A 17734-nucleotide genomic window follows, 5' to 3' on the forward strand; every position below is an offset into this window, starting at 1 on the left:
TACTGGGGCAGGGAAAGCACTGGAACTGGGGTGCTCGCTCCTGGGCCTTGAGCAGTCATGGAGCCCTGCAGACATGGCACCAACACCTCGGACCCCCAGAGGCTCTGTTAACACCCTTAGCTCCTGTAGAATTCTTTCAAACCTACAGGAAGGGCTCGCGGAGGCAGCTGGCTGGGCTGAAGGAGACAGTGCGCCTCTGCTCGCCAAGCCACAGCCTTGGGGACACTCTGGCTGAGCAGGAGGGTGGGGTCTGGTCCCCAGCCTGGCTGGCCCCAAAGGCCCAGGACCCACCCTAGGAGACTCCAGGAGATGGTCAGTTCATTGTGGGTGCAGAGCAGGGGCTTTCGGGGAAGGTGGGGCTCCTGGGAGCCCCAGGTAAAGCTGACAGAGAACGAGGTGAATGGCAAGAGGGCACGCTCTAGATCCCCCACCCCAGATCCCATCAGAGCACCTTGTGTGTTAGGAAATTTCACTTGAAGGACAAAACAAATGAAGCCATCAATGTCAGCCCTCGAAGGGACGAGCCCTTCTTTTTCAGGTGAAACCCTGCAGCCCTGTGAGGAGTGCTGAGCAGGTCCACAGGCAGGTAGGTGGCCACCCACCGCCCTGGTCAGGCCCCGGCTGCCCCCGCCTACATGTGCTTCCTGGTACTCATCGAGTCAGAGCTCTGGAGACCTCAGGGCCAGGGTGGGGAAAGCGACTGTGATAAAGACCAGCAAAGAAGCTTCTAAAAATAAAATGTGAAGTAAAGAAAATGATGCTTACGTAGCCCGCTTCCACACCATAATCAGTTTGTCATCTCCCCCAGAAGCTAAATACATCCCACTGTTTGACCACCGCACACAGTTCACACATGCTGGGAAGAAAAAAAAATAGGGTGATGAAAATCCAGTCGCCACGCTCATTTGCTTTGTGCAGTTTGGCAAGATGCAGAGGGTTTACAAAATCTAATCTATCTGATCTACTCAAGGTACCTACTGTGTGAGAGCCCCAGAAGAAAAATTCAGTTCACGCACCAACCTACTTGTGCTGTAAGAACAAATACCAGAGCAAAGTCTGGAGGGGAAACGCTACGTCATCTGAGAAGCATTAGTACTTAATCAGTCAATAGGAGAAGGCTTCTTTCCATGAAAACTGGTAAGTAACTAAATCTCAGGGCTGTCGAATGATGAGATGTATTTCTGAGTAGGGATAATTCTCAAAATGAGGGCATGTACTAAAAAGGCCAAGATGCCTTTCCCAGAACTTTCAGGGGAGCAGCTTGGTAGAGCATAAAACTTTGACTGCAAGCCACCTACCAGCTCTTTTTCCAAACTTGTCAACACTGCAGGTAGACTGGTCCTGCACTTATAAACTAAGGCCAGGAGAAATCCCTGTTGGCCCTGATGGGTCAAGAGCCTCTGGAGCCCCACAGCAGAAGGGACATTATCCAAGATGTGGTCCACACGTGGCCTGCGGGCACCTTGTGTTCTGGGGTGGAGGACGCCAAGGGGTGTGTCGGGAGAGCAGGAACACATAGCACACAGGGAGGGGGCATAACTGATAGTGGAGCATCTCAGTGGGCAGCTAGGTTGGAAACCAGAGCCTGATGCTCAAGGGCAGGAAACTAAGGCACTACAGCAGGAAAGGAAACTACAACACTGTCCAGTGGCCACAAGGGCCTGGCAAAGGGCCCCAAGTGACACGGCGGCCATCTGAGACATTTGGTGAGCTGTCTTTTGTGCACCCTTCCCCGGAACCCTACTGCTTCCAGGTCGCTGGCCCCAAAGCCCCATGGAATCAGGCAGTAACGACTCATGAGCAGGAAATCACCAGAGGTACCTGCAGACTGTCCAAAGATGGTTCTGTGGGCAGGCCGAGTCTTCTGCTGAATAACTCACCCAGGTGTGCAGCCAACATCTGTGCCTTCAGACAGCAGGCCGAGGGGAGCTACCGCCGCACGGGCCTTATCTCTCTAATTACAAACACACGTGCTAACCTTGGGCACTGTGCCAACACGCAAAGCCTGCAAAGGGCCACCCTGTAATACCTAAGTGATTGTCCATCTGGCAAAGCATCTTGGGGACATTTTCATCCTTCTCGTCATCCTCCTGGAGGACTGGAGACATATTCCAGATTACAACCTTCCCAGAATCCTGTCCTGGAACGAAGGAGCAGAAACAACTCAATGTGTCAGGAGTGGCAATAGGAGCCTGTGACCCGCCCTCACCTAGCTGTCAGAAGTCAGGGCTGATAGATCAGCAGGATCTGAGTTACTATTATGTGTCACAGGGAAGGTGAACAAAAACAAGTGCCGCTGGGGACTGGAGGCAGTGGGCTCAGTAGGAGGCTGAGGCCAGCCTGGGTCTGCACTGAACTCTGGCCTGGTCTCTAACACAGGTCCACCAGGGGCCCCTAGGAGGTCCTCGTGCCCACCCAGAACCCAGACCCCTCATATGGAACCCAAAGAAGCTGTGCACAGGCACCCCCGCAACCTCCCCTCCCCTCTAGGTGCTGCTTGGGGTCCACTGCTGTTCCCACAGCTGACTGGACACTTTTGAGAACCAAGCCTGAAATGTGCCCTCAACACAGGGAAAGGATCGTTACCACCTTACCTGCCCTTTGCCATCACCTACAGATGGGAGGTCAACTAAAAGAGGGCATTTGAGGTTCCTGTGGTCATAAGCAGAAGTAGTACTCTGCTAAAAATATACATCTATGCATTTTAGTAATGTTTTCCATTACTGATAACTAAAAAAGGGCAACCTCTCGCTAACTTTCTGTTACAGAAGGCAAAAACTAGTAAGTGCCTAGAAATGGACATGTCAGAATTACCATAAAGCACACTTGAAATGACCTCTTGGCCAGTAGGTAAAAATATTTCCTCAACAGCTCCCAAGACCTCACTGTGCCAAGTCGGGCGGGAAGGTGCGCCCCCTCTCGTGGACAAGGACAAAACTCCGGCCCCCCAGCTAAGTCCAGAGCTCCTGAGTGACACAGTTGAATTCTTTTGAGCCCAGAAAAATAAGCTTCATGACTACATGACTAACTTCATAATTTAGCCACCTCCTCCCTTTTTCAAGGTGAGCAAATGCTACCAGAGACCTTGCCTCTGGGGCTGGGGCTTTGTCCACAGGACCACCGGCCACTCCCCATGCTCAGTAAGGTGGGGATGCAGACTGATTGTAATATGAACCTAGTCAGCAGGAATCTGCTGCCAAAGTAGTTACGGAGAGTATGCCAGAGCCACAAAGGGCTTAGATGTGACCTAGCACATCCATGCTGATGAGCAGCAGGCCCTCTCCCTCCTCCTAGCTCCTGGGCATCAGGAGACATGGGGTGAGGCGCAGGGCTGTGAGCGCTCCCTCCACTACCTGTGAACATACCTTGTCCTCCAGTTGCGAACTTGGTCCCGTCAGGGTGAATATCAACTGAAAAAATTGGCTTGCCTGGAAACAAAGAAAAAAAACACATAACATCTCTCTTGGCTTTTATTCATTGGAAAATAGCAGCAAGCTCAAACATTTAAAATATTGGTTATTCATGTAACGCCCCTAATCACTGCTCCTAGGGGAAAAAACAGGCTACCAATAAATCACCTGTGAGTTAAAAGACTTTCCAAGGGACATCGAATAGCTTAAAGTCTGAAAGTGGGACAAAGCATCCTGTCACTGCGGGACTGAGCCCGCAGACCCCGGCACTTACACTGAGGTCCACCGGACGAAAGCCCACCACCTGCCAGGTGTGCATGTTTGGAAAGACCACGAGCTACTGGGGACAAGAGCCCTGAGTCACAGGGGCTGCACCTCAGCCATCTCCCCACCCAGGGATTTGTACTTGGCTGCAGCTGGGACACAGGTAGCCTGGCTCTTCTGCCTGGCCATCTGACAGCTGCGCAGGACCAGTGGCTGCAATGCATAGGCACCGCCTCCCTTGTCGTGACCCTGCTCCCAAAAGCCCCCCCACCCCGTGTGTTCTTGCTGCATTGACGTCCATGGAGAGTCGCCTTCTCAATGTCTCCTCCAGCTGAGCCTCCAGGGATGGCCCCATGGTGTGGTCAATCAGACAGTCAGTCCCTGTGGGGGAAGGACTGTGGTACAACACGGGCCCAGTCCCCCACCAGGGGCCCATGAAGCTGGATAGCCAGCTGGGCAGACCTGGCTGGCAAAGGCGCCACAGCAGACTATGCCTGTGCCCAGTGGGTGTTTGTCCAGCTCCCTGGCCTCCTTCAGCTTCTGGCCTGGGCCTTGGGAAGGTGGCTCAGAAATATTTGCTCAGGGACAAATGAGACACTTGACAACGAACTGGACATCAGTGGTCGTTGATACAAAGGGCTGTTGCCAAGGGGTCTCTTAGTTGAGGATGCTTTCTCTGTCACCCAAGAGGTGGTGGCATGGACACTAGCATGAGGGTCACGAGCTCTGGAATCACGTGGCAGCAAGTGCGGGTTGGGCAGGGCCAGCGGTGGCTGCTTGAGAGCTGAAAGTCCTGCCAGGGCTCCCATGAGAGCACGGAAGATCAAGTGCTGGCACCAAAAGGCCAGCGTGGCCCCAGGCGGCACCCAGCTCACCCCACCTTCTTCTGGAGGGCCCACCCCCACTGTCAAGGTGAGAGTGAGCTTCCACAAGACCAGGGAAGTGCCTCCTCCCTCTATTGGTCATTATGCGGTCCTGGGGGAAGCAGCGGTGCAGGGCTATCAGCAAGCAGAGGCGCGAAATGCAAACGCCCTACTGCGTCTCCAGTAGCAGGGCAGTCACTTCAACAGCAAAGCCTCTACAACAGGCCCCGGTCCCTGAGCCAGAGCTCTACAGTGACAGGTCAAGTTCAGCCCAGCAGCTGCCGACCAGTCTTTAGCACACGCAGTGTGTTCAAAGCCATCCCCCGCACACAGGAAACTCAGTCCCAGGCCACTGTGCGCACTTGTTCCCGGGGTACGTGGGACGAGCCCCGACACAGCCGCACTCTCTCCAGCGCAGAGCAGCCGACCCGCCAGAGCTCTTCCTCTGCAGGCCAGACCCTAACAGTTCCCCCTTAACCTTCAAGAAAAGAGCCCAGAAACCATCCCCTGGGGGGCCCAGGAAGGCAGGTGCAGAGAGCACAGCGGAGAGGACCTGAAGGGCGCACACTCAGGCAGGCGGGGACACCTGCGCCCTCCTAGGCCAAGTGGCTGCCACCAATGACACCAGAGTCCCACATGCGCTGCTGGGAACGTGCCACCCTTTCCCCACAGGCTGAGCGGCTGGAGGGAAGCCGTTGTGAAGGTGGTTTCCTGCCACCTGCGCTGTGAGAAAGAGAAAGGACGAGTGGGGCCATGGGCCCAGCCACCCAGCGCCGAGACCTGGTGGGGCCCTGCTGGACGCCAGGGGACAGGGAGCAGCTGGCACCGCTAAGGCCTCGTGAAACTCAGAAGAGCAGGTGTCTCCAGGGGCAGGGGCTGCGACCCGGCCGTGCCTTCCTCCAGGGTCAGGGCCACGCGGGGGTCCGTCCGAGGGGCGCTGCCTTTCCAGGGCCAGCCCCACTGCTCCCCGGCCCCCCACTGCTCCCGGGCTTTTCTCAAACCAGCAGGCAGCATGGCCCGGGGCCTTCCCTCACTCATTTCACCACAAGGGGGAAACGGAGGCATGCAGAGAGGTCTGGAAAGTTGCCCAAGGCCACACAGCTGCCTGGTAGAGGCCAGGTATCTGGCCCCAAAGCCCAAGGAGTAAACTACCTGCCTGGGGGACACCCATCCCCGCAAAGCCCAGAGGGGAGAAATGAGGGCTAGTGAGCCAGAGGGAAGGCGGGCGAGAGTGTAAGCGTGAGCGTGCAGGACTGGGCCTGCTGCTCCGAGCATCGCCCTGGACTCCTCGGCTCTTTGAGCCTGTGTGCACCCCGCCCCCTGAATTTGGGCTGGCCCTGGACGCCTTTAACTAACAGAATGTGTGGCGGGCTTGCAAGGAAGCTTCATTCAACATCTGCCCTCTGGAGAGAGCCTGCTGCCATGTAAGAAGTCCAACTCCACTGAGACCATCCTGCTGAGACGAGGCCCCAGCTGGCCACACGGAGTGAGAAGTGGGCCTCAAGGCCAGGCCCCGGGGCCCCTGGTGAGCTGTTCCAGCCCCGGGCTGCTCAAGCTGCCCCAGTAGAGCCCGTGAGGAGCTGGGATGAGCTGGCCCCGCCGAGCCCTGCCAAGAGCAGCATCACAAACGATAATAAAGCCGTTGTTTTAAGCCAGCAAGTTTGGGGGTGGTTTGTTATACACGAGATAACCCAAGATGCCAGTTCATTCACTGTTCTGCTTAAGCCAACCCAAGCTGACCATTTATCATCTTAACCAAGAAAGTTCCAGCTCAGCCAGCATCAGTCTTAAGTGGCCACCAGTGAGGAGCATCCACCAGCCCCCGGGGTGCTGGTTAGCTCCTGAAGTCTGTATTCCCTCCTGGAGCGCATCAAAGTCACTTGCCTACAAGTCACGGGCCAGCCTGACCCCCCAAGAACATACAGAGCCCAAGGGCTCCACTGCACAGGTACCAATCACAGCCCATCCTAGGAGCTGACACTGGGCTAAGCAGACAGAAAGTAAAGATACAGAAGCCTGGCCCTGCCCAGGGAGCGCCAAAACGTAGACAACATGAACCTCACAGCTAAGTCCAGTGACAGAGGTCTGCACAGGTGGGGAGCCACCTAACTCATCCTGGGGTCTTCCTGCAGAAATCACAACTGCCCCAAGTCCCCAAGGTTGAGAAGTCAGTGAAAGAGTGGGTGAGGGGACCCCCAAGACGAGGGGATGTGGCATGGAATCAAGAATGGGTCCGACCTGCCATTGTGCAGTGCAGCATGGGCAGAGTGGGGAGGGAGCCAGACAGACAGGCAGGGTGCCACCAAGGAGTGCAGACCTTCCCAACTGCCACTCTGGGGCAAGGGCATTAGCTGTTCAGACGGAGAGGGAATTGCTAAGCTGGAGGGCAGTGGGATGCCAGAAATGGGGGTTGGGAACAGGCCTGGGCTTGGGCAGTAAGCGCCCATGGGTTGGATCCTCAGTCCTGCTGCTCACCAGCTCCACAGCCTCGAGTAAGTTACTTAATCTTCCTCTGCAGTTTCCTAATCTACAAAATGGGGAGGCCACAGTCACCCAGACCAGCACCTTGCAAGACGGATTAAGATGCCGAGTCACATGCTTCTGAGGCCTAAGTCTCACGTCTGTTTCTGAGATCAGGGTGCACCCCAGTGAGGGGCGTGGCTGGCATAACTGTCTCCTCTTGCAGTGATGCGCCCTGGGGACACACAAAAGTGGACCTAGAGGAGGCCACCGGCATGGTGCTGGCTGTCCACCCGCTAAGGCAGTGGACCTTCCAGCCCCAAGGAGAGCAGTGGCTCACATGTCCTCCTTTTTCTAAAGGGCTCTTGGTGGTGGAGCTGAGGGAAGGGATGCTGGGGCTGGACTAGTTCGAGAACTTTCCATGTGGCCCAGCACAAGGACAAAGATGAGCTCCCAACCCCCTCCAGTGTTCAGCTCCTCTTTGTACAGAGACAGAGACAAAAGTTAAATTAACACACTCCCTGGACCCTTAGAGCTGTCAGCACCCAGCACTCTCTCCCCCGACACCCACCAACCCATTCTCCTCAGCTCTGCTTCCAGGTCGCCCCTCCTTGACACCTTTGGGGACCCCTCCTCAGCGCACACAGAGCACCCCGCTTCCACACTCTCCTGTCTGTGTGTGCTGATCTGAGGACTGCAGTACAGATGCTCGTCATCGGGCAGAAAAGAGTGAGTTACAGAAGCTGGGTTTTAGCCAGGGCGCTCAGATAGAATCCTCCTTCCTGGCTTCAGGGAGCTTCCCAGAGGAGCGGAGTGCTGGCGGGGAGAAGTGGGAGGAAGCACGGAGGGCAGACAGGCCAGCTGCCTGCTATGCAGCCAGAGGGCCTCTGGCCTTTACACTCTGACGGCTCACGGGGCAGAACTGACTGGAAGTCCCTTAGTGCATCGTGCTCGCGAGGAGTTTGGGGAGGGCGAGGCCTCCATTCACTGTGTGCTGTGCCCATATGACCCAATAATACTTGGTTCTAACAAATTTTGGTAAATTTGTAATTAGACGTGAAACATGGGAAAATGTTTGAAACATTTATTAAGTGAAAAAGAAGTTACAAAACAATATTAAAATATAAGGTGGGTGCAAAAGACATGATCTTATGTGTAAAAAACCCTAAAGATTCCACAAAATAAACAAATTTAGTAGAGCTGAAGGATACAAAATCAACAAACATCAGCTGCATTTCTACACATTAACAGTGAAAATCCAAAAGAAACAAAACAATTCTATTTAAAATAGAATCGAAAAGAAAAAAATACTTAGAAGTAAACTTAACAAAGGTCAAAGACTTGTACGTGAAAACTAGAAAACAGTGCCGAGACAACCAACAGAAACACAAATAAATGGAAAAACAGCTCATCTTCATGAATCGAAGACTTAATATTGTTAAGATGTCAGTAACATCCAAAGCTGTACGGATTTAATGCAATCCCTGTCAGAACTGCAATGACTTTTTTTTGGGGGGGGGGCAAAAACAGAAAAACCCATCCTAAAATTCATATAGAATCTCAAGGGACTCCAAACAGCCAAACAAATTCTGAAAAAGAACAAAGTGGGAGGTCTTACACTTGGCTGATTTCAAAATTTACTACGGGGCTTCCCTGATGGTGCAGTGGTTGAGCGTCCGCCTGCCGATGCAGGGGACACGGGTTCGTGCCCGGGTCCAGGAAGATCCCACATGCTGCGGAGCGGCTGGGCCCGTGAGCCATGGCCGCTGAGCCTGCGCGTCCGGAGCCTGTGCTCCGCCAACGGGAGAGGCCACAACAGTGAGAGGCCTGTGTACCGCAAAAAAAAAAAAAAAAAAAAATTTTACTACGAAGTTATAGTAATCAAAAGAGTGTGTTACTGGCATGAAGACACACAGACCAATGAAATAGAATACAGATTTTCAAAAAGGCTGCCAAGGCCATTCAATACAGCAAAGGACAGTCTCTTCAACAAGTGGTTCAAGGAAAACTGAATATCCACATGCAGAAGAATGAGCCTGGACCCTTACCTAACACCATCTACAAAAATTAACTCAAAATGGATCAAAGACCCAAAGGTTGAACCTAACACTATAAAAATTCTTAGAACAAAACAGGGAAAAAGCTTCATAACATTGGATTTGGCAATGATTTTTTTAGATATGATAGCAAAGGCACAGGCATTAAGAGAAAAAATAAACAAACTGGATTTCTTGAAAACTTTTGCCCATCAAAGGATACTATCAACAGGATAAAAAGGCAACCCACAGAAAATACTGGCAAATTACATATCAGATAAGGAATTAATGTCCAGAATATATAAAGAACTCCTAAAACTCAATACAAAAAAAACAAAAAAAGAAAAGTAAAGTAAAAATAACAAGTGCTGGTGGGGATGTGGAGAAATTGGAACTCTGTACTCTGCTGGTGGGAATGAAAAATGGTGCAGCTGCTGTGGAAACCAGTATGGCAGTTCCTCAAAAAATTAAAAATAGAATTACCTGTGATCCAGCAATTCCACTTCTGGGTTTACACCCAAAGGAATTGAAAGCAGGGTCTTGAAGAGATATTTGTACACCCACATTCATAGCAGCTTTATTCACAACAGCTAAGAGGTGGAAGTAACCTCATGTCCATCGATGGATGATGGATAAATAAAATGTGGTACGTCCACACAATGGAGTATTATTCAGCAATAAAAAGGAAAAATTCTGACACAAGCTACAACATGGATGAACTGTGAAGACATTATGTTAATTTGCATAAGCCAGTCACAGAAGCACAAATACTGTATGATTCCACTTATATGAAGTCCCTAGAGGAGTCAAATTCATAGAGACAGGAAGTAGATGGTGGTGCCAGGGGCTGGGGGAGGGGGAACTGGGGAGTTACTGCTTAATGGGGACAGAGTTTCAGTTTTGCATGATGAACAGGTGTGGAGATTGGCTGCACAACAATGTGAACATACAGAACACTACTGAATTATACACTTAAAAGATGGTTAAGATGGTAAATTTTATGTTATGGTTTACTTTGTCACAACTTAAAAAAATGCTAACCAAAACCAAAGCAAACCACATAAATATGTATACAAGCTGGAGGGGCGTGGGAGGGAGGTGGGTATGGTTGTAAAGGTGTTCGAACCATTTGGTCTTGACTGCTGTGGATACATGAACCCTCACAGGTGCAAAGCTGTGTGGGACTCAGCAGCCACCCCACACAGATGAACGCTACAAGTAAGAGTGGGCTATGAGTGAGGCAGGTGGGGTCTGTCAACATCATTGTGACATCAGACTGCAGCTTTGCAAAACGTCACCCCTGGGAGAAACTGGGCAAAGTGTACAGAGGATCTCAGCTGCGTGGGAATCTACAACCACCCCAATAAGGAATAAATGTGCATATGTACACATGAAGCCTGTTTTCTAAAAACTGCATATATGTCTGTGTCTGATAAAGGTAAACATCAAAACACCAGTGGCTGTCATCATGAAGCGGATGCTTTTCTCGTGCAGGTGACAGTGCGCACGTCCCACAACCAGCAATCTCTCTGGAGGGAACCCTGCACCTGAGCTCTCTGCTCTCTGCGGGGCAGGAAACCCCTCTGTCCAGCTGCCCGCCTGCCAGGCCTCTAGCCCTCACATCGCCACAAGCAGCTCCTGGTCTTCCCGCCCAAACCTGCCATCTCAGTCAAGGCCTCACAACAGCCACACGACTCGCGACTTCTCCGGCCTCAACTCCAGACCAGCCCCTGCCCCCACTGGTAGTCCAGCGCCCGCTTCCTCTCCACTCCCACCCAGCGCCCACCCTGGCTCTTTCCCTCCTGCCTCCGTTCCCTGCACTGAGGCCTCCCCTGACCACCCAGCTTGGCACAACAACCCCCCTAACACTGATCTACTTTCCCACGTACTGTAGGTGTCGCTTCCTTTATTGCACGTCTGTCTACTCTGCCCACCGGAATGTAAAGCCTGAGAGCTGAGTCACTTTTGTCTGCTTAGTCACGGGGTCTCCCCAGGGCAGCGACACACAGTAGGCACTCCATAAACACTTGATGTTGTGAAAGGCTGGGCAGAGGCCCCCAGTTCTAACACACATTCCATGTCACTAGCATCCCAATCCTGGGAAGGTGGGCTCCTCCTGACTGAGGGAGGACTCATGTTGGCGAACCCCTGCAGGGGAAGCAGAGCCCTGGCTGCACAGAGCCATCTGCAGCTGGGACCTCCACCGCTTCAACCACAACTTCTTGGTCTCCCTAAGTCAGCACCACTGCAGGGACACCTCAGGTGTCAGGTGCCTGAGACATTCAAAACACAGCACAGGAAGGAAGCTGGAGCAACCGTTGTTGGGTTGGGTGGTTTTTTTTTTGCGAGGGGCGGGGTGGGGGGAGGGCGGGCCATGAACTAGAGTTGAAGAAAGTGCAGGTATATCATTTACAGACCTCCTCACATCTCCTGCAGCATTTGCCAACACACAATCAAGAAGGCTTTGGGGCTTCCCTGGTGGTGCAGTGGTTGAGAGTCCGCCTGCCGATGCAGTGGACATGAGTTCGTGCCCCAGTCCAGGAAGATCCCACATGCCCTGGAGCGGCTAGGCCCGTGAGCCACGTTCGCTGAGCCTGCACGTCCGCAACGGGAGCAGCCACAACACTGAGAGGCCCGCGTATCACAAAAAAAAAAAAAAAAAAAGCTTTGGTGTTTTTTCATACTCTTTTCTCCTCTAATTTTACAGAACAGAGATATTCCTTAAAAGGTATCTGCAAGATGAATTTCTATAAATAGAGTCATCCCTCCTTATCTAGATCCACTAGAGAATTAAGAGCAGTTAAGAACAACTTTCCAGGCTTCCCTGGTGGTGGAGTGGTTAAGAATCCGCCTGCCAATGCAGGGGACACAGGTTCGAGCCCCGGTCCAGGAAGATCCCACATGCCACGGAGCAACTAAGCCCGCGCGCCTAGAGCCTGTGCTCCGCAAAAAAGAGAAGCCACCGCAATGAGAAGCTCGCGCACCACAACGAAGAGCAGCCCCTGCTCGCAGCAACTAGAGAGAGCCCACGCGCAGCAATGAAGACCCAACACAGTCAAAAATAAAATAAATTAAAAAAAAAAAAAGAACTTTCCCATAGAGGAGAAAGTTTGTTTAACAACAACCACAACTAAGAAAATAACACTATAGTTAATAATACTGTATTGCATATTTGAAAGTTGCTAAGAGAATAAATCTTAAAAGTTCTCATCAGGAAAAAATAATTCTTTATGTGAGGTGACAGATGTTGACTTATTGCGGTGATCATTTTGCAGTATGAACAAATATTGAATCATTATGTTGTACACCTGAAACTAATTAACGTACGTCAATTAAAAAAAGAAAAAAGAAAAACAACAACCCTACAATATCATTTAAGTGGAAAATGCATGGTAACACTTCAGCTGTCTGAAGGGAGGCTACTCAATAAAAACACTGGATTTATTATGATATCGGGCATTTGGCTAAGATCTTGAACAACCCAGGTACCTTTATAATGTGGTATGCACACTAAACAAAATGTGTTACCCAGTGATTTTTTCCAAATGGTCTGAAAGACCATATTAAAAAGTTTTAACAATGTGTTCTCCTTTTTGTATTTTCTAACTTTTTCTAAATTGAACAGGCATTACTTTTATAAGAAAAATTACTTTACATTTTCCACATTACAAGTATAAAGTCACAAAGTGCTCCATTATCCAGATTCTCACACACCATTAACGTACCCTAGAGCAATCAGATTGGCAATGGACACAGCCAAAAACAAAGCAGCCGTCCTGTTCCTCAATAGCAGCTCCAGCTCAGAGCCCTGGTGCTTCAGGAGGAGGAGGCTGAGGTCCCTCAGCATACAGGCGCTTCGGGAAGGCCTCTTGCGGGGCCGGACTTGGTCACCCCACGTCACTGAACCTGGCTCCTCCTCCCCATCTGCTCCTTCACAGTCTTACTGATCCTACGGGCTCCCCTTCCCCCCCATCTCACACCCCACATTTGACCTGATGACTACATTCACTACTGTAACTCTAATTTTCTGGGGAGGTGCAAACATTCTGTATCTTGAGTGGGGAACAGGTTACAGTGTACCTGTTTGTCAAAACTCACCATGTCTGTGCATTTCACTATGTAAATTACACTTCAACACCAACATGTGTGTATGTGTTTATGTATACCCCCCCCACCACACACACACTCACTGCACCACCACTGCCCTGGCCACCTCTGGATCACTGCCACAGCCTCTTCCCAGGTCCTCCAGCTCCCGCCCTTGCCCCCATGCCCGCTGCCCAGCCGAGTCCCAGTGCAGTGGCCAGCAAGATCTGAAAGCATGCCAGTTGTGGGACTCCTCTACTCGAGCCGCATGGAGGGCCCGTGCGTGCGGGTCCTCCAGCCAGTCCACTGCTCACTTGGCCTCACCTCCTGCTGCTCATGCCTCCCAGTGTTGCTCCCACATCCTTGCTCTTCCTCAGACCCACCACGCAAGCTTGCTCTGGCCATTCTCGCTGCCTGAAATGCTCCTCCCACAGAGGGCCGCCTTCCTCACCTCCATCAGGCCTAGGAGGTTGCCATGATGCCCTGTCCAGGTGCCCTCCCTCCAGGACTGAAACACGTCCCCCCACCCCCCCAGCTGTGGGAGTGTTTACAGCCTGTGACAGCTCCTCAGCGGAAGAATTGCTTTGACCAAGATCAGGTCTCCTGGCAGGGACAGCCTGCACCCGATGACTGTGGATGTGGGAGTATAAAGGCCTGAGCCCCTCATCCCAATTCGGGACAACTCTGAAGGGCTCACCCAGCCCCCCAGCAGGGCCAGTTGCAGCTTCTGCGGTACCTGCACTACCGACCAGCTCCTACCTGTCCAGCCCTGCTTCCCTCACGCCCCGCAGGTGGGGAGTCCAAGAGCACCCCAGGTATGTCTTGGGCACACACACATCCAGCTCACCGCCTGCTTCCTGCAACGAGGTCTCTGCTCACATGTTACCTTCTCATTCAGGCTTCCCCAAAGAACCTTATTTAAACTCCTCCCACCCTACCCCTACCCCAGGGCTTTCTCCCGCACTCACCCACCTACCACTCTCGTTTATGAGGCCTGCCCTCTGTCACCTCACTAAGCTCCCCTCCTGCATCTCCTTTTCTCCTTACAGAAACTTACTGTCTCAGTTCCCATCTGCCAACTGTACTGTCAGGAATGTTTTCTTTCTGCAGCAAGTCAGAGAGAATTTCAAGGGTAACCTACTAAGTCACGTGACAAGTCCTGAGAAGGGTTGGCTTCAAGGTTCATTCATAGCGGCATAAGCAGCCACTCCTTTCACCTTCCCCTCCTGTCATCCTCGGTGCGAGCCCTGTCCTCAGGGTCACAGGCTGGCTGCCACACACAGACGCAGTGAAGTCCAGGAGAAGAGAGATGGGCCTCTCAAGCATCTCTTCTTACCTGATTATTCCCCAAAAACCCTGAGCAGACATCCCCTCCCGGTCCTACTGCCTAGAATGGCATCACATGGCTGTTCCCCAACGAGGCCTGGGCACTCACCCACACTCCAGCTCAGGGCTATCAAGACCCTGAAGAAGAGGGCAGACAAAAGGAAAACCCCGGGGTTCTGATGGAAAGGAAGAAGTGGGTGGGCGTCCAGTGTCCACGACATGCCCTCCCTGCTCTTTAATGACGTGGACGAACCGATGGCCTGCTCCCGCCTCCAGGTGTTGCTGCTCGTCTCGGCAGGATAAAATGTGCTTGCATCAATGTATGGTCCCCTGGGCTCATTCCAGACCCATGTTTCATGAGCCAGACACCTCTGCAGTCCACAGGCAAACACCCTGGATGAACAGGGTAGCCTCGTACCTCTGGGGAAAAGGAGGGGTCAAGGCAGGCAGCAGGTCCCCTCAATGGCCAAGGCCAGGCACTGCCCAGAGGTCCCTCCCAGCTGTGTAACTTCAATTCAACTCATAAGGTGAAAACATCTTTTTAACCACTCCTTAAATTAAAATAAATATTTAAGAAAACCTCATTTCCTAGCCCTCAACTCTACTCTCTTCTCAGCATACTGAAGAAATCAACTCTGAGCGTCTCCAATCTACAAAGCTACCTGCCTCTACCCCGTGTGCACCTCTACCACTGACCTCCCTGCCTCCATCAGGGCCTCTCACCTAGGCCCAGGGAATGTCTACCAGCTCCTCTGGGGCCTTCCAACCACATCCAGTCTCCTCAGAAACGCCCCATGCTCCCCTATCACAACCCTCAGAAGGAGTCCAAGCTTCTAGGCAGGTGCTCATGGCTCTGCCCTGCAGCCCCACCTGCCATCACCCGCGCAGTCTCTGTGCTAACATGCTCCACACGCCAGCCCTCCCTGGGCCTCCACTCCTGATGCTCCCACAGCAGTGGCACCTCCTCTGCCTCACAGTCCTCCTGTGGTCCAGACCCAGCCCAAGGGCACCCACAGACCACACCCTCCTCCCCAGGCTACCCTCTGCCCTGCATTCTAGAATGTGGTCTGTTCCCCTCTCCCACCTGGCACAATTTTCCGTGCACAGGGAGCATCTTTTTACCTCTGATCCCCACAGAACTTCTCTCCAGAAGGGTTCAACGTTCAGTGTATAAATCAGTGTAAATCCCACAAGTGTGTTATCTAAGGCAAAATCCCACCCAGTTTTCTTCCGAATCCTCTTCAAATATATTCTGGTTATTTTTAAAAATCACTCTACTGTCTTCAGGTGTTAAGTCAGTGTGACACTGTGAAGAGAGTGTGCATTTCCTGAGCCTTCGCAGGTGAGCAGGCAGCAGCCAAAGCAGCTGTTACCCGCTTCACTTAACAGACCAGGATAAGAGACGTAAAGAACCTTCTGTAACACACTTTGGTGAGCAGCAGAGCACGGAGACTCAAGAACAGGACTATCTGACTCCAAAATAATAGGCAAATTCCTTGTCCTCAAGAAGCTTACAATCTAGTTGGATGGATGAAAAGGCCAAATAACGATACAAAGGTACTCTCACCTAGAGCAGTTTCCCAGCCTCGGCACTATGGACGTTGGGCCAGGAGACTGTTGCAGAGGAGCATCCATGAGGCTGCAGAGCATTCTAGTTCAGCGGCATCCTGTCCTCCACCTACACTCCACCCCCTCCAGCTGCGAAAACCAAAAATGTCTCCAGACTCTGGCCTGTTTGAGAAGCCCTGATCTGGGCCAACTGCACAGGTTACCTGAATGACCAGGGCAGTCACAAAACGTCACTACCGGGATCCCTCCTGGCCTGCTCTCAGAGCAGCTGTGCAGAGCCTTTCCACACCCAGGCCAGCTTCATTACTGGGTCATCCTTCCTCGAGTTTCCCCTTCAAACTGACATTCATTATCACTCAGGTGCAGGACATGCCTCAGAAGAATGTCTTAAATCCTTTGTGGAATGAGAAGAGGTAGGGAAAAGAATCCAATTATAGGACAGGAGAAAAAACACATGCCATAAAGCAATGCAGTTAACTGACAAATTATCCCATTATTGAAAATTTGCCATACACCTTTTTACAACACTGCCAGGAGAATGAACTCAAAGGAGAATGAGTGTCCTTTCAGTCCTGGCCCTTCTGGTTAGAATGGGCTTCACTAAAGAGCTGTGCATGAACACCACAAGAATTCCAGAAAAACTCTCAGGGACAAAGGCCCTGCGATGGGAAGAACCATGAATCTCAATGATTCTCAACATACAAACTGCATTTTCCTACAACCAAAAACCCAATTGCTTTCAGTTTCTAACAAATATATGGTCATAACCTAACTTAGAAATAAACCTTATTTTGGCCAAGCCTAAAATAAAATACATAAGGAATGCCATATCCAAGAACACAGAGTAAAACACGTGTGTGTGTGTGTGTGTATGTATGTGTGTGTGTGAACAATGCCTGGCACATAGCTTCAACTTTACCAAGCCCCAGAAAGTGGAGTCACAAGCTCAACAATCTACAGCTAATAAATGATGACATCTTGAATCCAGTCTGATTCCATGCTCAAAGCTCATTACCATGACATGACTTCAATATTTAACCCATCACCTTAGAACAGTGATTCTCAACTGGGGGTGACCTGGCCAACAGAGGACACTAGCAATGTCTGGAGACAGTTTCTGTTGTCACAACTCTGTGTGTGTGTGTGTGAGAGTGAAGATGCTACTGGCATCTGGAGGGCAGAGGCCAGGGATGCTGCTAACATCCTACAACACAGATTGGTCTCCACAACAGTTATGTGGCCCAAAATGTCAATAGTGCTGAGACTGAGAAACCCTCCCTTAGAGGAAAGGTCTCACTACTATCATCAGCCAGAAAAACGAAGACTGAGAACACACCTGCACCCAACAAACACTTCTCTCTCTGCTTTCAATTTGCCCGCTTACACTATTTGATGAATCCTGCCACCTCAGGGAAAACGCAGGGCTCTCTGCTCCCTCCTTCTTCAGGCTTTCAGACCCCAGAAAAAGTATGTTCGCGCTGCATAATCAGTCAGCAGACTGAATGCAGAGTCAGGAAGCCAGAAAGTGCAGTGATGCTCTCTCCAAACCACCACGGTCTTTTGGGTCCCTTAATCCAAAGCATGTTCGACTTTACTGGCCACCACCCACCACTTGGGCTCCTGGCTAAGCAGCGCTCGCTCCCAGCAGCTCCCCCTATTCACCAGTCTTTAAAGGACAGCTCAGTACTGATCCAGACCATCTGTATGTCCTTCAGGAGAG

At 51.5% G+C, this 17734-nt stretch overlaps 1 protein-coding gene across 2 annotated transcripts in view; it reads right to left on the bottom strand.

The window, feature by feature from the left end:
• HIRA (histone cell cycle regulator) overlaps positions 1–17734 on the bottom strand; it is a 73986-nt gene that overhangs the window by 54224 nt on the left and 2028 nt on the right. For both annotated transcript variants that reach the window (XM_082667812.1, XM_082667813.1), the window contains exons 2-4: positions 3366–3428; positions 2030–2140; positions 766–856 (exon numbers count right to left, since the gene is read on the bottom strand). In XM_082667812.1, coding sequence (XP_082523938.1) covers positions 766–856; positions 2030–2140; positions 3366–3428 — 265 coding nt within the window. The remainder of the gene's footprint in view (positions 1–765; positions 857–2029; positions 2141–3365; positions 3429–17734) is intronic.

Source organism: Grampus griseus (genome assembly GCF_964374135.1).
Source record: "Grampus griseus genome assembly, chromosome: 12".
Lineage (NCBI taxonomy): Eukaryota > Metazoa > Chordata > Mammalia > Artiodactyla > Delphinidae > Grampus > Grampus griseus.